This window comes from Mastomys coucha, unplaced genomic scaffold (assembly GCF_008632895.1).
Source record: "Mastomys coucha isolate ucsf_1 unplaced genomic scaffold, UCSF_Mcou_1 pScaffold7, whole genome shotgun sequence".
NCBI lineage: Eukaryota > Metazoa > Chordata > Mammalia > Rodentia > Muridae > Mastomys > Mastomys coucha.
Window position 1 is genome coordinate 65,655,682 of NW_022196913.1, and position 19,952 is coordinate 65,675,633.

Below are 19,952 nucleotides of genomic sequence, written 5' to 3' on the forward strand. Positions count from 1 at the left end.
ATGACCTTCAGAACACTTCCCTAATCCAACAGTCTGAGCTTCCATGGAGCACCCGCCCCAAGAGGGATGTTGGTAGTGAACTTGCTCTTAATGCTTTCTTCTGAAGTTTCCTTTTCCCCTGACTCTTTATGTGTTTGTTTTATTTTCAGCAATCTGTTCGCTTGATATCACTGTGCCAAAGATTATCCAGGTCATTTTTGTCCAGAAGTAACATGAGCGTCGCCAGGAGCGATGATACTCTGGTAAGCATTCCTGTTTGCCTTGGCTAGCTTCTCTGAGCGACACTGTGTTTAGAGTTTACATTGTTCTGTTTGTTCGTCAATCCAGAAAGTCCCAGATCATAGGAATGTCAGTCAGACTTACTCTTTCTCCCGAGGTAGGCTGGACACCGTGCCCAGTCCTGCCTTTCCTCCTTGGAGGATTTTGATTTGATTTACTTGGCAAAGTACAGTCTTAGCTGCCATCCTGACTATTTCTAACACCACTCCTTCCTTAAGCACTTGTGTACACACACACACACACACACACACACACACACAATTGAAAGAGAGGGTAACTAGTGGAAGATGAAAGGGCTCCTACTAATTCTCATGAGTGGACATAAGAACACTGCCACCAATAGCAGAATGTAGAGTTGCAGTGACACGTAAGAACAGACAGCCCTCACCCTTATCCCCACCAACACTGAGGAAAGCACAGTGCTACTGTCTCGTGGTAGATCAGAAGGCCATATACACTTGGTTTATTGACATTTTCCTGACTGTCCAAAGTCCTTGAGAATGGCATCACAGTTTTTCCTAAGTCCATGCTGAAACCTGATCACTGATGAGCTCTTCAGATACAGCTAGACACCTCTCCCTTCATCGAGACTTTCCCCAGACAGTCACAAACAGGGCTTTGTTCAATGAAGGTGAAGGGGACTCCGGGAAAGGCAGACACAGTGCTTCTGTGGGAACCACCCTGGCCTGTAACCCAATAGTCGGTCTTTCCTGGGTAGAGCTGGGGACTCCTAGGACAGGGATCACATGACAGTAGACACTAGCTCTTCTTTTCTCCTGAAGCTTCTCTCTGTATTAATGCTTCAGCTCTAGTCTACAACTGTAGAGTACAAGGAGGAAGGAGATACGTATGTGCATACACACAGACAGAGAGACGACACACCACACACACACACACACACACACACACACTCACACACTCACACATGCGCACACGAGTGTGAAGGAAAGCCAAAGAGAAGGACGTTATAAAGAGATGAGAAGGAAGAAGACCTCTTTTGAAAAGTGTGAGGACGTTAGGGGAGCCAGGGGAAAATGGCTGTGTAGATCTGTCTATGGGATGCTGTAGGCTGCTGTAGTGGGGGGTAACTGAAGCTCATGAGTTAGCATTTTTAACAGCCGCGTGTCACAATGAAAGCTCGAGAAGGAGCCTTAGGAGAGGAGGGCTCTTCTGCCGACTAGGGTTACTGGAGCCTGTCTGCTGCAGATTGTGGATGCTGTAGGCTGTCTTCTTTCTCTCCAAGACTCATCCCACTTTTCTACCACCGTGGCCCCTCGTCATTAGCCTGGACTATGAAAGAAAACCAAACTTTACTGCCTTGGTTCACTGACGTCCTTTGCCAGTGTTGCCAAAGTCCTCCCAGAGTTTGGATTTAGAAGGAATTCAGAGAAGTGCTTCGCCATTCTGCGCTCACAGGCACTAACATTTCAGGAGCTGTCCCTCTGTATTGTTGGGGACTTTTCTGACTCCTTAGTTGTAAGGTATCATGTTTTGGAAGCACCTTGCAAGAACACTGTGATAAGGCAACAAAAGGAGCAAACGTATTCATTATTCTGTAGTTAAGTAATTAGAAGTACAACCATTGTCTTTTTTTTTTCCTAGCCTTTGTTTTTAAGTATTACACACCACCATTTTAGGCCTCTCTCTCTTTCTTTCTCTGTCTCTCTCTCTCTCTCTCTCTCTCTCTCTCTGTCTCTCTCTCTCTCTCACACACACACACACACATACACACACACACCATTCAGAGAATCTTACCTTCTTATTTTAGACCTAGAGAAAGAAAAAAAGAAGGAAAAATAAAAATACCCAAATCTGTAATTGGAAAACTTAGCAAATGCTGCTGTGGTTTTTCTCCTTCCTCATCTGGCAGGAGAGTTCACGTCACAACGGAACCTCTCCATAGTGCTTTCTGGTAACTGCAATATGACAGATTCCTAAGATAAACAGAGGGTCGTTAGTTGGCATCACTGTTCACAGTCTGAACCTTAAAAAAACCGATCCTTTTTGTTCTTGGTTTCAAGGCGGATGACATCAGGCTCGGTTAAGCATTAAGTGGTAACAGTTGGTAGCATGAAAGGGTAAAGGTTTACTGCCCAGCTCCCTTTGTGATCCTGTGGATTGGGGATTAAGTGGTGTTTTTTCCTTAGAGTGCCCGTATGTCGGGCAAGGCTGTGTTCACTATGTTGATGAGTGTCCCGGCCAGCATGCTAATAACTCTTTCCATCCTCATGCGTCTCTCAGGATGAGGAAGACTCCTTCGTTATGAAAGCCATCATTCATGCCATCAATGATGACAATGTCCCAGGTCTGCAGCACCTCCTGGGCTCATTGTCCAGCTATGATGTCAACCAGCCCAACAAGGTCTGACTCTCCTCTGCCAGGCATAAGGGGGGGGCGGGTCTTGTCATAGACTGTGACCCAGAAGTCCAAGTTTGGAGAGACATTGCAAACAGCACTTCCATTCTGTGGGGAAACCCTTTCTGTTCAGGCTGATTTGAGTTGCAAATGAGGACATTTTGCATTGAGGGCCTACCTTCACACCCTGGTTGCTCCTGCACCCTTGGCATTCCTGGTTTTTTTCCCTCTACAAATAGCAGCACTGTCATTGAGTGTACATTGAAAAGGAGAGGCTTCTTGTCCTTCTAGCAGTGGTTTTCCTTCCTGTCCCCACGCTGCAGTTTGGTGCCTGTGGAGATCCAGGGAAGGGTGTGGATACAGCAGGGTGAGGACATCTAGTACAGTGTGGGCCTTCCCCTTGCTACCAAATCTGAAACAGAATATCTTCTTCCTATCTTCCAGCATGGGACACCTCCATTACTGATTGCTGCAGGCTGTGGGAACATCCAGATGTTACAGTTACTCATAAAACGAGGCTCAAGGATTGACGTCCAGGATAAGGTCATAATGCTGTATCATTAAAAACAAATTTATTTCATGTATTCTTAAATGTCACCCTAATTGTAAGGATAGTATGTGGGCAAGTATGGCTAGTTTCATGATTTCCTGTGAATAGTGAGCTGGACAAAATAGCTCGTGCCGTCTGACATGCACTGGCAAAAGTGCGTACTTAATTTTCTGTGGGCTCTGTTCTGTTCTTGTGCCTTATGTGCTGCAGATCGCACTACTCCACAATGTTACCAGTCTTACTTGGAAAAAAATTTTTTTTGTATAGTTAATCTAATAAGAAATTCATTAGCCTGAATATTTATCGTGCGCCCAGATATGGGCACATTTGTGCTGGTGAAGACAGCATTATACATGCAGGCGTCATTGAGTGACAGCCGATTATGGTGGCCATGGATCTGTGGTCAACTACCACAAAAGCTGTAATTTGTCCTCGAGACTCTATGAACATAATCCTTGATCCAATCAAATGTGTACTAAGAGAGTTTGTGAGGGAAAAGGATCCAGAAGTGTCTCCTCATCATCTCTAGACGATGAAAAATAACAACTGTTCCCATAGTATTTCATCAAGTTATGAGTAATTCACGGGTGATTTAGGGTACCAGTTCTGTGCAAGCTGCATCATTTTATCAAAGCATCTTGAACACTCGTGTTTGTTTGTTTTGTACCTTTATAGAGGCTTGAATTGGAATCAGTTCCTACGAATACCAAGGGGACTCTTAGGCACTCTAGACTGAGGTTAATGTGAGGACTTCAAAAAAAGAAAAGCAAAACGTTTTGACTTTATATTGAAATACTTACACATTTACAAAAAACATTGTAAGGATAATGCAGAAAACCCCCTCCTGCTCCCTAGTGAGCATCCCCTGTCATGACCATGATCTAATGCTCAACACCTTGAAGCAGAGTGGGCTTCTCTTCTCCTTGGAAAAGGCTCCCTTGGGGTTCGTTACCCCATGAGAAGGGACACACTGTGGTTCTAAGGGGCACATGGTTCAGGTCCATTATAATTCTAGATGTGACTACGGCGCTTTCCTTGTAGGGAGGATCCAATGCCATCTACTGGGCCTCTCGGCATGGCCATGTGGAGACTTTGAAATTCCTCAATGAGAACAAATGTCCTTTGGATGTTAAAGACAAGGTAAGGCTATGCCTCTTAGGAGGAGCGAGAGGAAATGATTAGGGGTGCACTCGAGTGCTGGCCCACCTGGAGCACCAGAACTGAAGCCAAGGATAAGGCTGAGAACCAAGTCCTCTAGACGAGGACTTAAAGTTGGAGGTTTTGTGTTGTTATTGTTGTTTGGCCCAGCATTTAAATCAGAGTTTCTACCATAGGTGCTTGGATTCTGCCCGTTGTCGGGCTTGTGGTGAAGCAGAGTATTTAGGGTCCACTTCTTTTGCAGTCCGGAGAGACGGCTCTTCACGTGGCAGCCCGCTATGGCCATGCAGATGTTGTTCAACTATTGTGCAGTTTTGGCTCTAATCCTGATTTCCAGGACAAGGTAGGTCATGGGAACAGATGCACTCATTTCTGTGTCCCCAGACCTCGATGTACAGCAGCCAGGTGACCCAGGTGACTCATAAGGGAGACCTCTCCACTTAGGTGTCTTATCATCCATTGCAGAGCATGGGCCCTTAGACAACAGTCTGCAAACAGCGTCCCTTCCAACCTCTTCATTCATCTGTTTAATCCTCAGCACAGCCCTGTGAGGTGTATCGCCGTTATTAGCACCCTTGCTCTACAGTGGAGGGAACCCACACGGGAAAATTCCACAGCTTGCTTAAGCTGTCTGTGATGGGATCAGGGATTGCATCCTACCCAGTCTTGGTTTAGAATTTCCATTTATAAGTACTACTCTCTTCTGGAACCCTGAAGACAGATGTGTGTTTGATGATGCTGGTGGAGGTGCCAGCTTCCCCGTCCCCATGAGCCTTCAGGCCAGCTCTTCCTAGACTAGTTACAGAAGGATCATCAAGATGGCTGTCTCACAGTGTGCTCTTCTGACTCACACCTGGCAGAATCAAAGCACAGAAACTGCTAGAAGAGTTCTTGCGCAGAAGGTTGCTTCTGGCCAGTAAGAGTTCCGGACAGACAAAGGCAATTTTGCCAAAAGATGTTCTAAGTCCAAGGGCCCCAGTGGCGCGGTCTGTAATATATTGAGAAAGCTGAGTTCACTTAACACTCCAGTTGAGGGCACAGACTGACCAGGGAGGGCTCTGGGCCTGCCTCTTAATGGCATCGGATCCTGATGGTGGAGTTATTTCAGGTTAATTTCTTGCTGCACTGGCTGCCATCTCTGCTTCCATGGCCTTGACTTTCTTGTCTGCGTTTCTTCCCATGCACTCGTGACCTTGGCCAGGAAGAGGAAACCCCCCTGCACTGTGCTGCCTGGCATGGCTATTACTCCGTGGCTAAAGCTCTTTGTGAAGTTGGCTGCAACGTGAATATCAAGAACCGGGAGGGAGAGACCCCACTGCTGACGGCATCTGCCAGGGGCTACCATGACATTGTAGAGTGTCTGGCTGAACATGGAGCTGACTTGAACGCTTCTGACAAGGTGCCCTGTGGGGGAAATGCTTGGCTCTCTCTGTGAAGTGGTGTGTTGGGCTGGAGGGACCATGAGATTGGCCTCTTTGTCTCCCTGAGACAACAAACACGAACCGAGTATACTGCGGCGATCCTTCCTTTCTTTGGTTCCAAAAGTTCTTTTGGAATTTTTTAGAGTCTACATTTTGGCGTGTTTATGATCGATCAAGCTCGTTTGGCTAGTGTTTTAATCTTTTTAGTTTTAGAGCAGGGTCAGTGTTAGTTTTAGACACCTGTAGAAACAGGTGTTTATTTTGCCACTTGCTCTTTTGTAAAAAGACAGTAAACCACTATTATTTGTTTTACAATTTTACTTCTAGACCATGTGTTCCCTTCTTACCTAAGCCAGTCCAACACAATCTGTTTGAATCTGAACTTAAACCAACACAGAGATGGTACTATATACAATTAGACTGGAGACATTGTAGCTTACATAGCAACGGCCTTTTGCGCAGTGGTGTCTTGGAACCCTGTGTGGTTCTCTGGAGACATATTTTAGTTGCCATAGTTGGGTTGAGTCTTTGCTCCTGGCACCTGGTAGACAGAGCTAATGTTTCTGTTAGACAGTTACAAGTCCCAGTGTCAGACATGCTGAATGGAGAAACTCATACAGACACAATAGAGGTGTGGTGGAAAGCTCTGCTGGCCTGCAGCACTGCTCTCCCCTAAGTTTTTGGGGTACTGTTAATTCCCAGGCTGGGTTCTATGTTATTCAGAGGTAAAGCAACTTACATCTTCTTTCTGAGCATTCAGCAGCACTGGGGGGAATCATTTCTTCTTGCTTTCTCTGTTGTTTCTGATAGCACTTTCTCTACTTACGAATTTAGCAAATGTTATTGTGCAAATGCCTCAAAAGTGTTTTCAGATCTCTTTGCTGGCAATTGGCATGCCATTTTATCAATTCTGATACAGAGGAGTATAGCCTTTCTGTCTGATACATTGCCTGAGCCTACATGAACCAGCAGTGGTCAGCCCAGGCTTCAATTATACGGAATGGAATGGAATGGCTAAAGCCCCACCCTATTCCAGTTCAGGCAAAGACATTTGAAGTTCCTGGCTGTGTGTAGAAGCTGTTCTGTTTACAGCTAAGTCTTACACAGCAGAGAGATTGGGCTGAGGCCCTAAGCCAGACACACTCACAAGCCTGGGTTTGGTTCCAGGATGGACATATTGCCCTTCATCTTGCTGTGAGGCGTTGTCAGATGGAGGTCATCAAGACCCTCCTTGGCCATGGGTGCCTTGTGGATTTCCAGGACAGGCATGGCAACACACCCCTGCACGTGGCCTGCAAAGATGGAAGTGCACCTATCGTGGTGGCCCTCTGTGAAGCCAGCTGCAACCTGGACATCTCAAACAAGGTACATGTAGAGGGTCGGACCCCCAGGCTCCCACCTGGTCTGCCAGACACTTTTGCTGGGTTCGTGCCATGTTTTTATTATTGTCCCATCATAGTGGAGGGTCACTCGCATGCAATGGATGTCTAGTGGACAGTGCCATTTTGGGCTGTGTGACTTTTGAGTAATATCCTAGACTGATAGAACATCAAGACATTAACATGCACTTTTTGCGTATTCTGACTTCCCACTGTTGTGCTTGTAGGATGAATGAGTGTGTGCACATGCATGCGTGAGCACATGTAGGACTAGGGGTCACATGGGTATGTACATACATACATACATACATACATACATGCTTGTGTTTTCGAGAAGAGTCAGAGATCACAGTATAAAAGCCAGCTTCCTGCTGAAGCACAAAGTCTTCTGTATATACCTTTGACCCTGTAATTTGACCAAGATTCTCAGAAGTGCAGGCTATGTCACCTCTCCCTTTTGAGCTGTCTGTGGGCAGAAGTTTCTAACGTCTTTGTGTACAAATGTATGCATGTATGCACACTAAGCAAATTTGGTAAATGCAAGGGAATACTGTCACCTTCTAATTAATAAGGAGATGAAAATCAATTGTATTTTCTCAGTCCATAAAACCCCTAGTGCAGATTTCTGGACTTTAGCTGTCACCTGGATTTTGCTGAATCCTATTCAGATTTTCATTACAAAATAATAGCAGTTAAATATTTGTGTAGCTTCAGTGTGTAACTGTACGAAAGGTGGGCACACTCTTCTTAAAGTCATGTTCTAAAGGAAGCCGAGAGAAATTATATTTAACTGTGGGAAATGTCGGTTTATAGATGGTATATATGGTGCCACACGGTTTTATGATGATTGGTTTGAGGTAAAATAGTTAACATGTGAAACAGCTGGAGAATTGCCTTGCTAGTCCTCTTGGATATTGTCTGATTAATTGTGGTGGACACTGAAGTTGGTAATCCTCATACTCTGGGTTGTGTGTTTGAGGTAAACCTGGGCTACAGTATGAGAGCTTTTCTCCAAAACAAATGAACATTCAACAAGACAAGCCTGTTTCCATATTTGCAGACGACTCTCCTGGGCTGAGATATGGCTCAGTGAGAATCTGGATGCATGTATAAGGCCCATGGACCTATTCATAGCACTGTAAAACTGGACAAATGGGAAGCCTGACTCATTTGATGGAAATTGGTCACAGTGGTCGATGGACTTGGCGTTTTCATTACGTCTGATGCTGGGATAGCGCAGGGGCCTTCGGTGGCTGATTCTGCTGTTATGTAGAGCTCAGCCAATGTGAAAGCCTTGCGAGGTTCAGACTTGTGTGGACTAGAACCTGCTGGCTGTCACAGCACAGCTTTCTGGCTGTGCTCTAGCATGGTGAATGACCTCGAATTGGGGAGGGACATTGGAGGAAGCTGAATTTGCTTTATAAGATTCACTTTTTAACCTACCCAGTCCTTCAAGGCTTGACCTACTCCTGAGAGGACAGCCCTGGTGACTCACTCACCTACCCCCAGACTTCACCTCTTCAGCAGTTCCACCTCCTCTGCACATCACGTGCTGAACCCAGTTTTTATCCCGTGAACCTTAGCTAACAAGTGATAGTCAAACCCTCTCTCTCTGTCCCTCTTACCTACTTTCCCCTGACTCTTTCTATCCCTTTCCCCCTCCCTTCCCACCCTCCACCCTCTCCTCATTTCTTTCTCTCTCTCTCTTTAGGTGAGGAACTAGAGATGTTTAAGTTATGTGCAGGAAAGTAAGTGCCAGCCACTACCTCCCCACTAGTCCGTCCAGAATGCCTTTCCTCAAGCCCACTTAGGGAGCCATTTATTAGAGTGGACATAGCACAGTGGCATCCATGCTCCTCAGGCAGGCTGCCACTCTCTCCCCCATCATGCTGTCTTACTAGATTATATTCCTCCAAAGAGAACCTGACCATTCCAATCGTGCTCTTCTTGGACTAAGAGGGCAATGACTTGTCATTCTGTGGTGACATTTCTTCATGCTTTGTTTGAAGATTGGGCCTGTTGCTTTTTAAGGCAGCTGAGTTAGCAAGCAGATAGGAGAGAAAGAAAGGGATGGTAACATGTGTCTCTAAGGCAGAACCTCATAGGCCACTCCCTCCCACAGATGGATAAGTGCACACTCGCGCACGCGCGTGCGCACGCGCACACACACACACACACACACACACACACACACACACACACACACGAGCAATGGGCATCAGCTGTGATAGGTGTCTTACTGCACAGCCCAGGCATTTGAGGAGGTCAGAATTTGGCCATGGGTGTTTCTGCCTTCAGGCTGCCTTTAGAAAACCAGGCATACACACAACACAGAGTAGTGAACTCACTTGTCACCATCCCTGCTATGGCAGGTGTGGGGCAGGCCTGAGGTGCTGCGAATCTGCCAGCAGCTTCACAGAGGTGACAGAGCAGTTAGCACTCTGCAAGATAAAGAGGTCAGGAGAGGCGACTTCAGACAGAGCCTCCACGTGTAGCTCCTAAGATGGACAGTGCGAATACAGCACAGGAGGGGCAGGTCCTGAGCACAGAGGTGATAGGGGAAGGGGGAAAACGCTGGAAGGAGCCCTCTGGTCCAGGTACAAAAGGCCTGGGGTAGAACAGTAAGGAATTTGAGTTATATCATAGCCAGGTGCTACACCTAGAATGGATTGGAACACTCCCTCCATTGCTATTCTCTGCAGGCTGGCTCCAGGAGTAGCAGTGCGTTCAATAGCATTCGGGCTTTCAAAAGTGTGTCACAGCCAGGCAGTGGTGGTGCATGCCTTTAACCCCCAGCACTTGGGAGGCAGAGGCAGGTGGATTTCTGAGTTCGAGGCCAGCCTGGTCTACAGAGTGAGTACCAGGACAGCCAGGACAACACAGAGAAACCCTGTCTTGAAAAACCAAAGGGAAAAAAAAAAAAAAAAAGTGTGTCACAGATTTCCTTACAGATACAAAACCACCACTAGGGCTGGAGAGATGGCTCAGCGGTTAAGAGCGCTGACTGTTCTTCCAAAGGTACTGAGTTCAAATCCCAGCAACCACATGGTGGCTCACAACCATCCATAATGAGATCTGACGCCCTCTTCTGGGGTATCTGAAGACGGCTACAGTGTACTTACATATAATAAATTAAATAAATCTTTACGAAGCCACCACTAACTATAAGCTAATCACGTAATGCAGCATGTGACCACCCATCAGCCATTCCAGTGATTTGTTTCTTACTGAAGATTCATAGAGCCAGGAGGGAAATGCTCCAACGTGTTAATGGGAAAAAAAAATCTTAAGAAGGGGGAGGGGGCACGGAATGAGGATTTCATTTTCTAGCACGCTCCTTCTATCTTAAATGCTTAAAACAACCCATGTAAAAAATAAACATTTCGCAAGCAGGGATTGGCAAGTTCCGACGCTTCACATCCCCTGTACTCACCTCAGTGATGGCTCCTGCCGAGCAAATGATTTTGCTGTTTCACTGTTGTATTTGCCGAGCATCCTAGCCCGCAGACTTAGCAGGCTTTGGGAAAGAGGAATCATCAGAGGGCAGGAGTGACTACAGTAGCTGAATCTTGCTCATCTTCCACGACTATGGACTAGGATCAGGAGCCTCCCTCCCTCTCCTGTTCCTCACGGTTATTTTTAAGGCCTAAGCATTGAAAAGTAATTACTTTACGTGTGTGAATATTTTGTCTGTATGGATGACTACACCACGAGTGTGCCTGGTGCCAACTGGAGTCAGATAGGGTATTGGATCCCCTGAAACTTGAGTGACAAATGGATGTTTGCAAGCCACCATGGGGGAGCTGTGTCCTCTGGAAGAGCAGCTGGTTCACTTAACTATGGAGCCAACTCTCCAGACCCTATTGTCAAGACCCTTGCTTCTTAGTATAGCAGTCACTAACTTCTAAGGCTAGACCTGCAAAGACAGGGTGTTACCGAGAGAAAACCAGCAGTCTAATGCCCTGGCTCTGAGATGCTTGGAGGAGATATCCACCACATACCGTTCAAACCTTAGGAGAGCCGTCACCATCCCTGGGGGTTCACTGCAGTACCCTAAGGTATACGACGCACAGTTTGAGAACCATAGGCTTACGAACCTTAGTAGGCATCATCTCAGAGCTTCACGGCCTCCTAAGAGTGCCCTCTGCAGATTTTCTCCTTCTCTCTCCCTGGTGCGTGCATATGAACTGTGTGGTGCAGATACACAAGGGTATCTGGGCCTTCACATTCTTGCCTTGCTGTCTACCAGCCCAGCAGGAAACTTGGCTATCCTTCGGCTAGCTTCCTCCTTCATCCTCTGAAGGTGAATTTGGAGCTAAACTTTCAACTTCAAAGTGCTTGAAAAACTGCCTGGCAGGCGTGCCTCAGTGGGAGCCGGAACCTGTTTAGTTCTGTTGGTCCCAGACCCCTTATATAATGCTGTTTCTCCCCAACATGGCTGTGAACTACCGGCGTCCACAGATAGCAGTTGTGAGAACGCCTGTGATATTTTTTCTCTTCCCAGTATGGTCGGACTCCTCTCCACCTTGCAGCCAACAACGGGATCCTAGATGTGGTCCGCTACCTCTGTTTGATGGGCGCCAACGTGGAGGCTCTAACCTCGGTGAGTACCAGGCAGGGGCAGGTGTTTGGCCTCAGAGAGCCAGGGAAACTTCTCATGCCTCAAGGGCACCAGGAGAAAGGTATTGCCTGGCAACTGCATTCTAAAGCAGACAGGCTGCTATTAAGCTCTAACCCTCCACTGCAGTTACATAAACATTTGCCCACACAGACCTAGTTTAATATCTAGTTAATGTTTCATCCTTTCTCATCTCGCCAGCCCCACTCTGCCAGCGACCCGCTGGTTCACACTGGCCTTTTGTTTACCCATGTTACACAACAGTGCCTCTTAGCTTTCTATTCCACGTATGGATTTCTCTTTCATAAGTGCTTCCCGTTGGCCCCAGGGTGCAAGAGGCCCAGTGCCCTGTGGGAGGAGTTGGGTCCCCTGTGTGGTCTTGGGGGTTATGAGCAGCCTAGAGGCGAAGGACTGGTGTCTACTCTTTAGAGGCTGCCTTTGTTGCTGGGACTGAAAATGATTTCTAAGCAAGATGTAGTCCATTCCTCTGGCTTCTCATTTCAGGATTCACACCATCCGCCTGCCTCTCCCCCGCCCCCTAGAAGAAACTGTTTGCTTCATATTTCATAAAATACCATAGATAAGAGTTTGGCCAACAAGATGAGGTTGCAGTTCAGTTGTAGCCATGAACTATTGCTTGAGTTGTTGCTGGCCTAACGGTGGGTTAATTACTTGTGTGTGTGTGTGTGTGTGTGTGTGTGTGTGTAGGTCTTGACATTTGAAGATCTGAACTTTACCGACCGTCTTGAAGGAGATCACATGGTGTTTGATGTGGCACCTCACATGAGGCTCTGAGGTTCTTGGAGATCTTCAAAGTCTTAACCAAGCTGACCCTTAGAGCTCAATCTAGCCTGCCATTTGTTTTTGTAAATTAAACTTCCCTGAGGCACAGCTATGCTCATCCATTTGTAGCATTGTCCTTGGCTATCCGTGCTGCAGAGGCCCAAACGCATGGCATGGTCCTCCAGAGTGTGTGTGTGTGTGTGTGTGTGTGTGTGTGTGTGTGTGTGTACCGACCTATGGTGTAGTACATTCCTCCCCGTCTGTAGGTTTTAGCTCCCTGTCTGTGTATAGGTCTTGGCTCCCTGTCTGTGTGTAGGTCTTGGCTCCTTGTCTGTGTGTAAGTCTTTGCACTACCATTCACTCTCCAGAGGTAACGGGCCTGTTCTGTGCAGAGTTGGACTCTGCAGGCACAGACATGAACAGTCTGTGCGTGGAATGTATGCACTTCTCAGGATGCTTGCTCACCCCTGCCACACAAGGACCTGTTAGGCACGAGATGCCTTCATTAACTTTTACCCATAGGTTAGTATCCTGCAGTAAAGCACCCCGTGCATTTTTAGGAAGAAAAAAAAAATTTTTTTTTGTCATCTCAGATGATGCCTTATGGGAAATTAAAATCAGGGTGACTCTGAGGATGCTATCCGCTGTTGGATTCAGGTGTATGTGTGTGTGTGTGTGTGTGTGTGTGTGTGTGTGACCTCTGGTCCCTTAGTGTTGCTCTGTGAGCCCATGGTCCTCCCCATCACTCTTTCCTACTGGCTGTCTTCACTGTATCCCACCGCACCCTGCTTACACCACCTTCCCATTTCCCACCTCTTTCAGCTTCCGGAGAGGCTCTTTCGTGTTTTCTGTCTGTACTTAGCCTCATCATTTACTCAGACATATACCCCAGAGAGGGGTAATGATCAAAGAGTCTTGACCATTAGTAGACACCACGGGGTGGAGCAAGAGTGAAGTCAGATGAGGGTGGAGACTGGGAGGTGGGTGGAGATGACTTCTCTGGCAACTGAGTAGTCAGGAAGTGGGCGTGGCTCATGAAAAGCATTAGGGTAAGAGGCCTGAGCTTGGTGGCCACCCACCGCTGTACAGATTACAGGGACCATGCTGTCCAGAGGACAGGCTCCCATCAGTGAGCAGGCCCAGTGGGCACCTGGCCTCTGAGCAGGGGAAGGCAAGAAGCGTCGTCCTCTTTGAGCAGTGACGACTTTGTGTGAGGAGTGGGGTGACCGTGGACCGGGGGCATCACTGAGAGACAAAGGCCAGACAGAACATGGCTGTCCTTTCGAATTTTCTAGCTGCCACGTGAACGGCGAAACAGCTTTCAGTAGTGTGTGTGAAATCTGATTTCAACAGGAGGGATTTGAGATTATTAATATTTCTCATATTCTCTTATCTGTACTCAGTTTTTTAGTGCCTTGTATGTTCTGTGCTGACAGCCATCTTTTCCGGATCACATTTCAAACCTGCGGCTACAGATGCTGCCCCATGGAACAGCCAGCCAGAGCTGTAACTTTTTCTGGCTTCTGAGAAGACTGGACAGATAATGTTTGACTCCACAGCGCCCCCTAGTCGTCACCTTTATTCTCCCAATCTGAGCGTTCCTGGCTTGTCCTCCACCACTGACTCCACAGAGACCCCAGTCACCTTTTGGGAGCTGTTTGTTTTATTATAAACTAAAACAAAGATGACAAAAGAAATGACCAGGTGTGGTGGCACTCACCTTTGATACCTGCGCTTGGGAGGCAGGTGAAGGCAAATCTTTGAGTTCAAGGCCATCCTTGTCTGCATAGAGAGTTCTAGGCTACCCAGAGTTAGTGAGACCCTGTCTCAAAAATAAAGTAAAACAAATGTCTCAAAATGGTCAAAGTGTGGTAAATCCGTTGTAGATCTACCCAGGCATGAAACGACTTTGGGAGCCACCCCGGGAGCCAGTGGCTTGAGTCCACGGTGCCTGCTCTCACTGGATGTAACCCGCCTCTGACTTCTCTTTTCCTCTGGTTGCCTTCTCTTCCTGCTTAGCAGGTGCTAATGGCTCCTGGTAATCCTGATTCTTCTCTTTGGCTCTTCAGCTTTCTATTTTCAATTCTCTTCTGACTCTGTCCGCCCATGGCTCTTCTTCCTGTCCTCTCCAGGACACCTGCTGTACTGTCTAGCCTCTCTTTTCTATTCTCTGGGCCCCAGGTTTGCAGCTCTACTCGAACACTCAGGCTTGCCTCCATGTCTGTGGACTTGCATGCTCTCAGAGCTCAGCTTTGGGTGTCACCTTGGAAAGTCCGAGGCACCTGTATCCTTCTCTTCTTCAATGCTTAACCTCATCAAAGGCATCCCGTGTAAAAAAAAGCCATGAGACAGTTTGATGGGAACTCTTAGTTGGGGGTACAGTGTCCAGAAAGGAACTCAGTTCGGCCCAGAGCAAAGGGGAAGTTTTGGCTCGCATGTTGGATCCATACCAGAACTTTAGCAACACAGCTGGGGTAGGGTGGCCCTGACTTTATAGCTCCGCTCTGTGGAACACACACCTGAGTGGGAGTTTCAGCCTGGGAAGAGCATTCATTCACAACTTGACAATTTTGTCCCCAGAAGACACATGAACTTATCCATATAAGTGGTTGATTTTTAAGCTGGAGGTTGAGGAATGGCACCTTGGTAGACTACAGAGGTGTTATTAACACTGTATAAGGCTGATAATGGCTTTCCACAGCAGAGAATGGCATAGTCCAGCAGGGCCAAGTTTAAGATTTGCTAGTCCAGAGAGATCCCTTACGTATCTCAAGAGCAACTTGAGATGAGGAACTGGGAGGTTGACAGGTAGACAGGATGTCCCGACTTTTCGCTGACTCCAAATGTAGATAATGAAACCACTTTTATTTTTTTCTCTGAAAAAGGGTGTCCTCAGTTTTTTGAAGATTGGATTTTAGGGCTATATAAAACTTTAGCTGAAGAGTGGTATCTATCTCCCTTGGTGTCAGGGGACATAGCCACAACTCCTGTCCCCAGGAGGGACTGTGATATTATGCAGTTCACATGATCCACTGCGAAATAGGTCAGGCCTGGACTGGAAGGTTCCCAGGAGATAGGCATGTTCATGGTATAGACACAAGAGTAGGTCCCTTCATATGAGACCACAGCTCCATGAAAAGTTTCTAATCTAACAGTAGATGTCGCAGTGCTGTGGGCCCTTAGGTTTGTGTTTTTCAGCAACCTTAAGTCAACCTGTGCTAGACTAAGCATTCTTTGGAAGGTTCAGTGATTACCAGCCACGGTGTAGAGTGAGGACCAGGTTTGTATGTGTGAGAACTGAAAGATTGGAGCTTACAGAAGCTTAAGCAGACAGAAGCTCAGGCAGGGGGCAGTCAGAGGAGAATGGGTGTACTCTGAGTTCCTTTCTCTTGTCACCTCAGGACACTACTGCATTCCTTGCTCTGGCATTTTTCTTTCCTGAGCCACAACATAAAATAAGGATTCCCTAGACAAGGAAACAGGCCAGGACTCAGTGTTTGTCCAACTCTCTCCCAACCCTTCTGTGCCTCCCTCTCTTCCTTGAGCTAGCATGTTGGGGTTGCATGCGACACTGATCATCTGTCTCTTACAGGATGGCAAGACAGCTGAGGACCTCGCCAAGGCAGAACAGCATGAACACGTGGCAGGGCTCCTGGCAAGACTACGGAAGGTGAGCCTTCACTGGAGGTCCTCAGCTTGTTTTTATGTGAGAAGTTCTTGGTGTTTTCCTTAGTAGAAGGAGGCATTGGATGTAGATTTAGGGAGATCGTCTGTCCTTGTCCTGTCAGTTGGCACACATGAATAAGTGTCTACGGGGTTGCTTCTACAGTTGGCATAAAGACAAATTTGGGGCTGGAGGGATGGACTCAGTGGTTAAGTGCAGTGGTTGCTCTTGCAGAGGACCAGGGTTCAATTCCTAACACCTACAGGGTAGCTCCTTTGTAAGCCCCATGTTTACAGGATATGCAGCAACCGCTGCTGGCCTTTTTGGGCACCAGGCATGCAGGCAATGCACAGACTCACAGACTAGTTTATTGTTCTCCCCATCCGTGTGCTGGTTTTGTTTACCCAGTCCTCCCTGTGCTAACCACCCCCACAGCAGAGGGAGAGCACTGGTGTAGAGTCTCCTGTTTTGTTTTGAGTTCCCAGGTATCAGTTAAGCTCCTGTTTATCAAATCACAGCACTGTAAAGTTCATAAAAACAGAAAAATAAGTAAACACAGGTGAAAGATTTGCAACCCACATCATATATCAAGAGACTTCAAAAAATGCCCAGACCCTTTTGGCTAAGATATCTGTGTGTTAACACACAAAGATATTCACTGCAGTTCCATTTAAAGTGTTGTAGCAAAAATTAGACACGTTGGGTTACCAACCCTAATCCATAGTGGATTGTCATAGAGAACAGAATGCCGTTTGGCTTTTAGAAATAGTTCCAAAGAGATAGTAAGTACAAGAGCTTAATGCTTGGAATGTGTCTAGGCTAAAGCAAAAGGATAAAATGGTAAATTGTACATTTCAACCCTTACCCTGGGTTTGGGGATATAGCTTAGTTGCTAGAGAGCTTACAGAGCATTCAAGCAGACTTGACTTCCATTCGTAGCATGGAGGGGTGCTGCTTACTGGCTTTATTCCTGTGGCTTGCTCTGCCTGCTTTCTTATAAAACCCCAGACCACCTGTCCAGGGGTAGCACCCCCCATAGAGGGCTGGGCTCTCCCAAATGAATCAAGAAAATGCCTCACGTGTCAATTTAATGGAGGCAATCCCTTCCTCTTCTGAGGTGACTATAATTTATATCAAGTTAACAAGAAATAATAATAAGCTTAGGTGGCCTAGATTCTAAATCCAGCCCCCATGAAGCTCTTGCTGGATAAACTGGCCCATTGCTCACCAGCTCTGTGCCTTGGCATCTACATCTGACCCATGGGAAGAGGTGCCAGCTCAGAGAATGGTAATGAGCGCTGAAAGATGTCCTGAGAACAGCACCTGCACACAGTGGGCACCATGTGGCTTCCTTTGTGGTTGGCACGGCACCCTGAAGAGCATTTTTAGAATGGACCACAGCAAATGTGGTGGGGGCCCTGGACTCCTGTGACTGGCGCTGACATTTTACATCCCTTAGGGTTCACAGAGGAGGATGTTCTCTGCCGTCCTGCTATGCTCCACAGTAGCCTTCAGTAGGATATTCCTGCCATTCATTGAAGGTGGGCGGGACATCCTGTCTTTGCAGAATACTAAAGCCCCTGGTCTCCAGGCCCACGTTCTAGCATCTCTGTTTCACTCCTTTCCTTCTGTGGAAACCAAAGATTACCTCCACACACACTGTGTAGTGTCCTCTGCCTGTGTCAGAACCACTCAAGAGAGAGGTGGACCTTGACCTCCCTCACTTGGGTACCATTCCACATGGTCTCTGCCTAGGGAGTTTTCAGAGGTTTTTCACCTCCTGGGAATGCAGTTTTGAACCTTTGCTGTGAAGGAAATCGGGACTGGCCTATGGGAACAGAACCAAAGCCATCTTACCACTGACACCGGTGGAAGCGAAGCCAACAAGAGAGTCAAAGAGTCTGTGCTCATCCCTGTGCAGCGAGAGGCTGATGCAGGATCAGGGAGGGCTTTGGAGCCTTGCATTAAGGGGATCTTAGGAACGTCTCTTCTGAAAGGGGTTGAACTCCGGGGAAACCCAGGCCAAGGCCAGGACTATGAAACACCAGGCAGGGCTGAGCTGTGTGGAGCTTGCACTGGCCCAGTTCAATGTGGAGGACTGGGGACACTTGGTATTATCTCTGAGAGCTAGCCACAGATGTCTTGTTCCAGCTCGGTGACATCACTCTGGGCTCTTCTAGTTGGATGTGGCAGGAATGCTTACAGCCTAAGATCCCGTCGTCCCCTCAAGTGAGTCTCCTTGGCCTCTGGCTGCTCCTCTCCAGAGGAACTAAGGGGAGGAAGCTGTGTCCTTTCTTCTATCTCATGCAGATAGATACCTACCAGGAAACAGGCCATTCAGTTCTCCACTGCACCGACCTGGACTGTGGTGCCTAGCCAGACCCAGTCTCTTCATCTAAAAGCAAGGTCCTAAGGAGAGGGCAGCATGCGCTAACCATGGTCTTGAAGTGCATTTTCTTGGCCTCTGTCCCTGCGAGTTTCATGTGTATCAGGGCTTTAGGGACTTGGTTTACTTGACATGTCTCATTAGTTGGATTTTTTTTTCCTTAAACTTAAAATAGCCCCTTCCCCCTTCACTTAAACCCAAGCATAAGACAAGGAGGAATCGCTCTGGAATGTATGGAAAGTGGACACTGTTGAGTGCTGCCCATAATTAAGATTCACCGGGAGTGAAGGGCATTTGCATAATTAGAATTCTCACTCTCTGCATTTGGGCCTAACAGCTTCCCCCATATGCTGGATGCAAAGCTTCCCCCATGTGCTGGATGCTGCTGCGGTCTCTTCTCAGGGCTCTTATCTGGCTTCTCCAGATTGCCAGTCACTTCCCTTTCCAGCCTGTGGGTTTAGTCATTTTTCCTTTGCGGAAAATGAAAGCTAATTTGCCAGGAGAAACTGAAAGAAAGGAGTGCTGAAGAGGGAAAGCTGTAAACCCAGAGACCCGCCAGGTTGAGGCTGTGGTGTCAGGATCTGGAGGAGCGGCAGGGAGTCCTGTTAGTAGAAGCGCTTACAGCCAGTGCTTACAGCCAGTGTGGTGCTGGGCTTGGCTGGGACCATGCAGGCCAGTTGCTCTTTGAGTCTTGGGTAGGATAACGTCTTTAGCAAGTACTTAAAGCAAGTGATGCAAGCTTGTCAATGGTGAGTGTAACCTGTCTTACAAACTCACCTTCACAACTGCCTGGAAGGTTCACATTCATAAACCTGCGCACCCCTAGCTAGCGTTGGGAGGTGTGCTGTCTCACATGTCCAGTCTACACTCACCCAAACCTTTAATCCCCTGTGGCCCCACAGACCCAAGGGGCACACACTGGAGGACATTGTAAGACCTGAGAAAACTTGAAGTAGCACAGTTACCCCAACTTGCTACTCCTCATTGGGTGCTGGGTGGACAAGCTCCTACCAGTTCCTTCCAGCCCCACCACTGAGGGCCTGGCCAGGGTGGGTTTGTGAGCTTCCATTCCGTACTCACTTCAGTGGGCTATGTATTATTGTGCTCCCTTCCAGAACAATTACCACACACAGCGCCCGCCTGCCATCGCTGGCATGGGACCATTCCTTAGGGTAGGAAAACAGTTCCCTGGGTTGGTGAAAACTGCTTTCCAGGAGTCCCCCACTGGGCTCCTCCGCTTGTCCCTACTATGCCATCTGGTGGCCAAAACTGAGGATGTGCGGACCACCGGTGGAGGGCTATCAGTAACTTCTGTCGAGGGAAGCTTGTATCAAAGTCTTCGGGTTTAGATTCTAAAGT

The 19,952-nt window shown here is 47.5% G+C and overlaps 1 protein-coding gene across 4 annotated transcripts in view; it reads left to right on the forward strand.

The window, feature by feature from the left end:
• Dapk1 (death associated protein kinase 1) overlaps positions 1–19,952 on the forward strand; it is a 164,993-nt gene that overhangs the window by 125,751 nt on the left and 19,290 nt on the right. For all 4 annotated transcript variants that reach the window (XM_031359276.1, XM_031359275.1, XM_031359274.1 and 1 more), the window contains 9 exons: positions 150–242; positions 2,521–2,640; positions 3,079–3,177; positions 4,226–4,324; positions 4,587–4,685; positions 5,544–5,741; positions 6,931–7,128; positions 11,647–11,745; positions 16,136–16,213. In XM_031359276.1, coding sequence (XP_031215136.1) covers positions 150–242; positions 2,521–2,640; positions 3,079–3,177; positions 4,226–4,324; positions 4,587–4,685; positions 5,544–5,741; positions 6,931–7,128; positions 11,647–11,745; positions 16,136–16,213 — 1,083 coding nt within the window. The remainder of the gene's footprint in view (positions 1–149; positions 243–2,520; positions 2,641–3,078; positions 3,178–4,225; positions 4,325–4,586; positions 4,686–5,543; positions 5,742–6,930; positions 7,129–11,646; positions 11,746–16,135; positions 16,214–19,952) is intronic.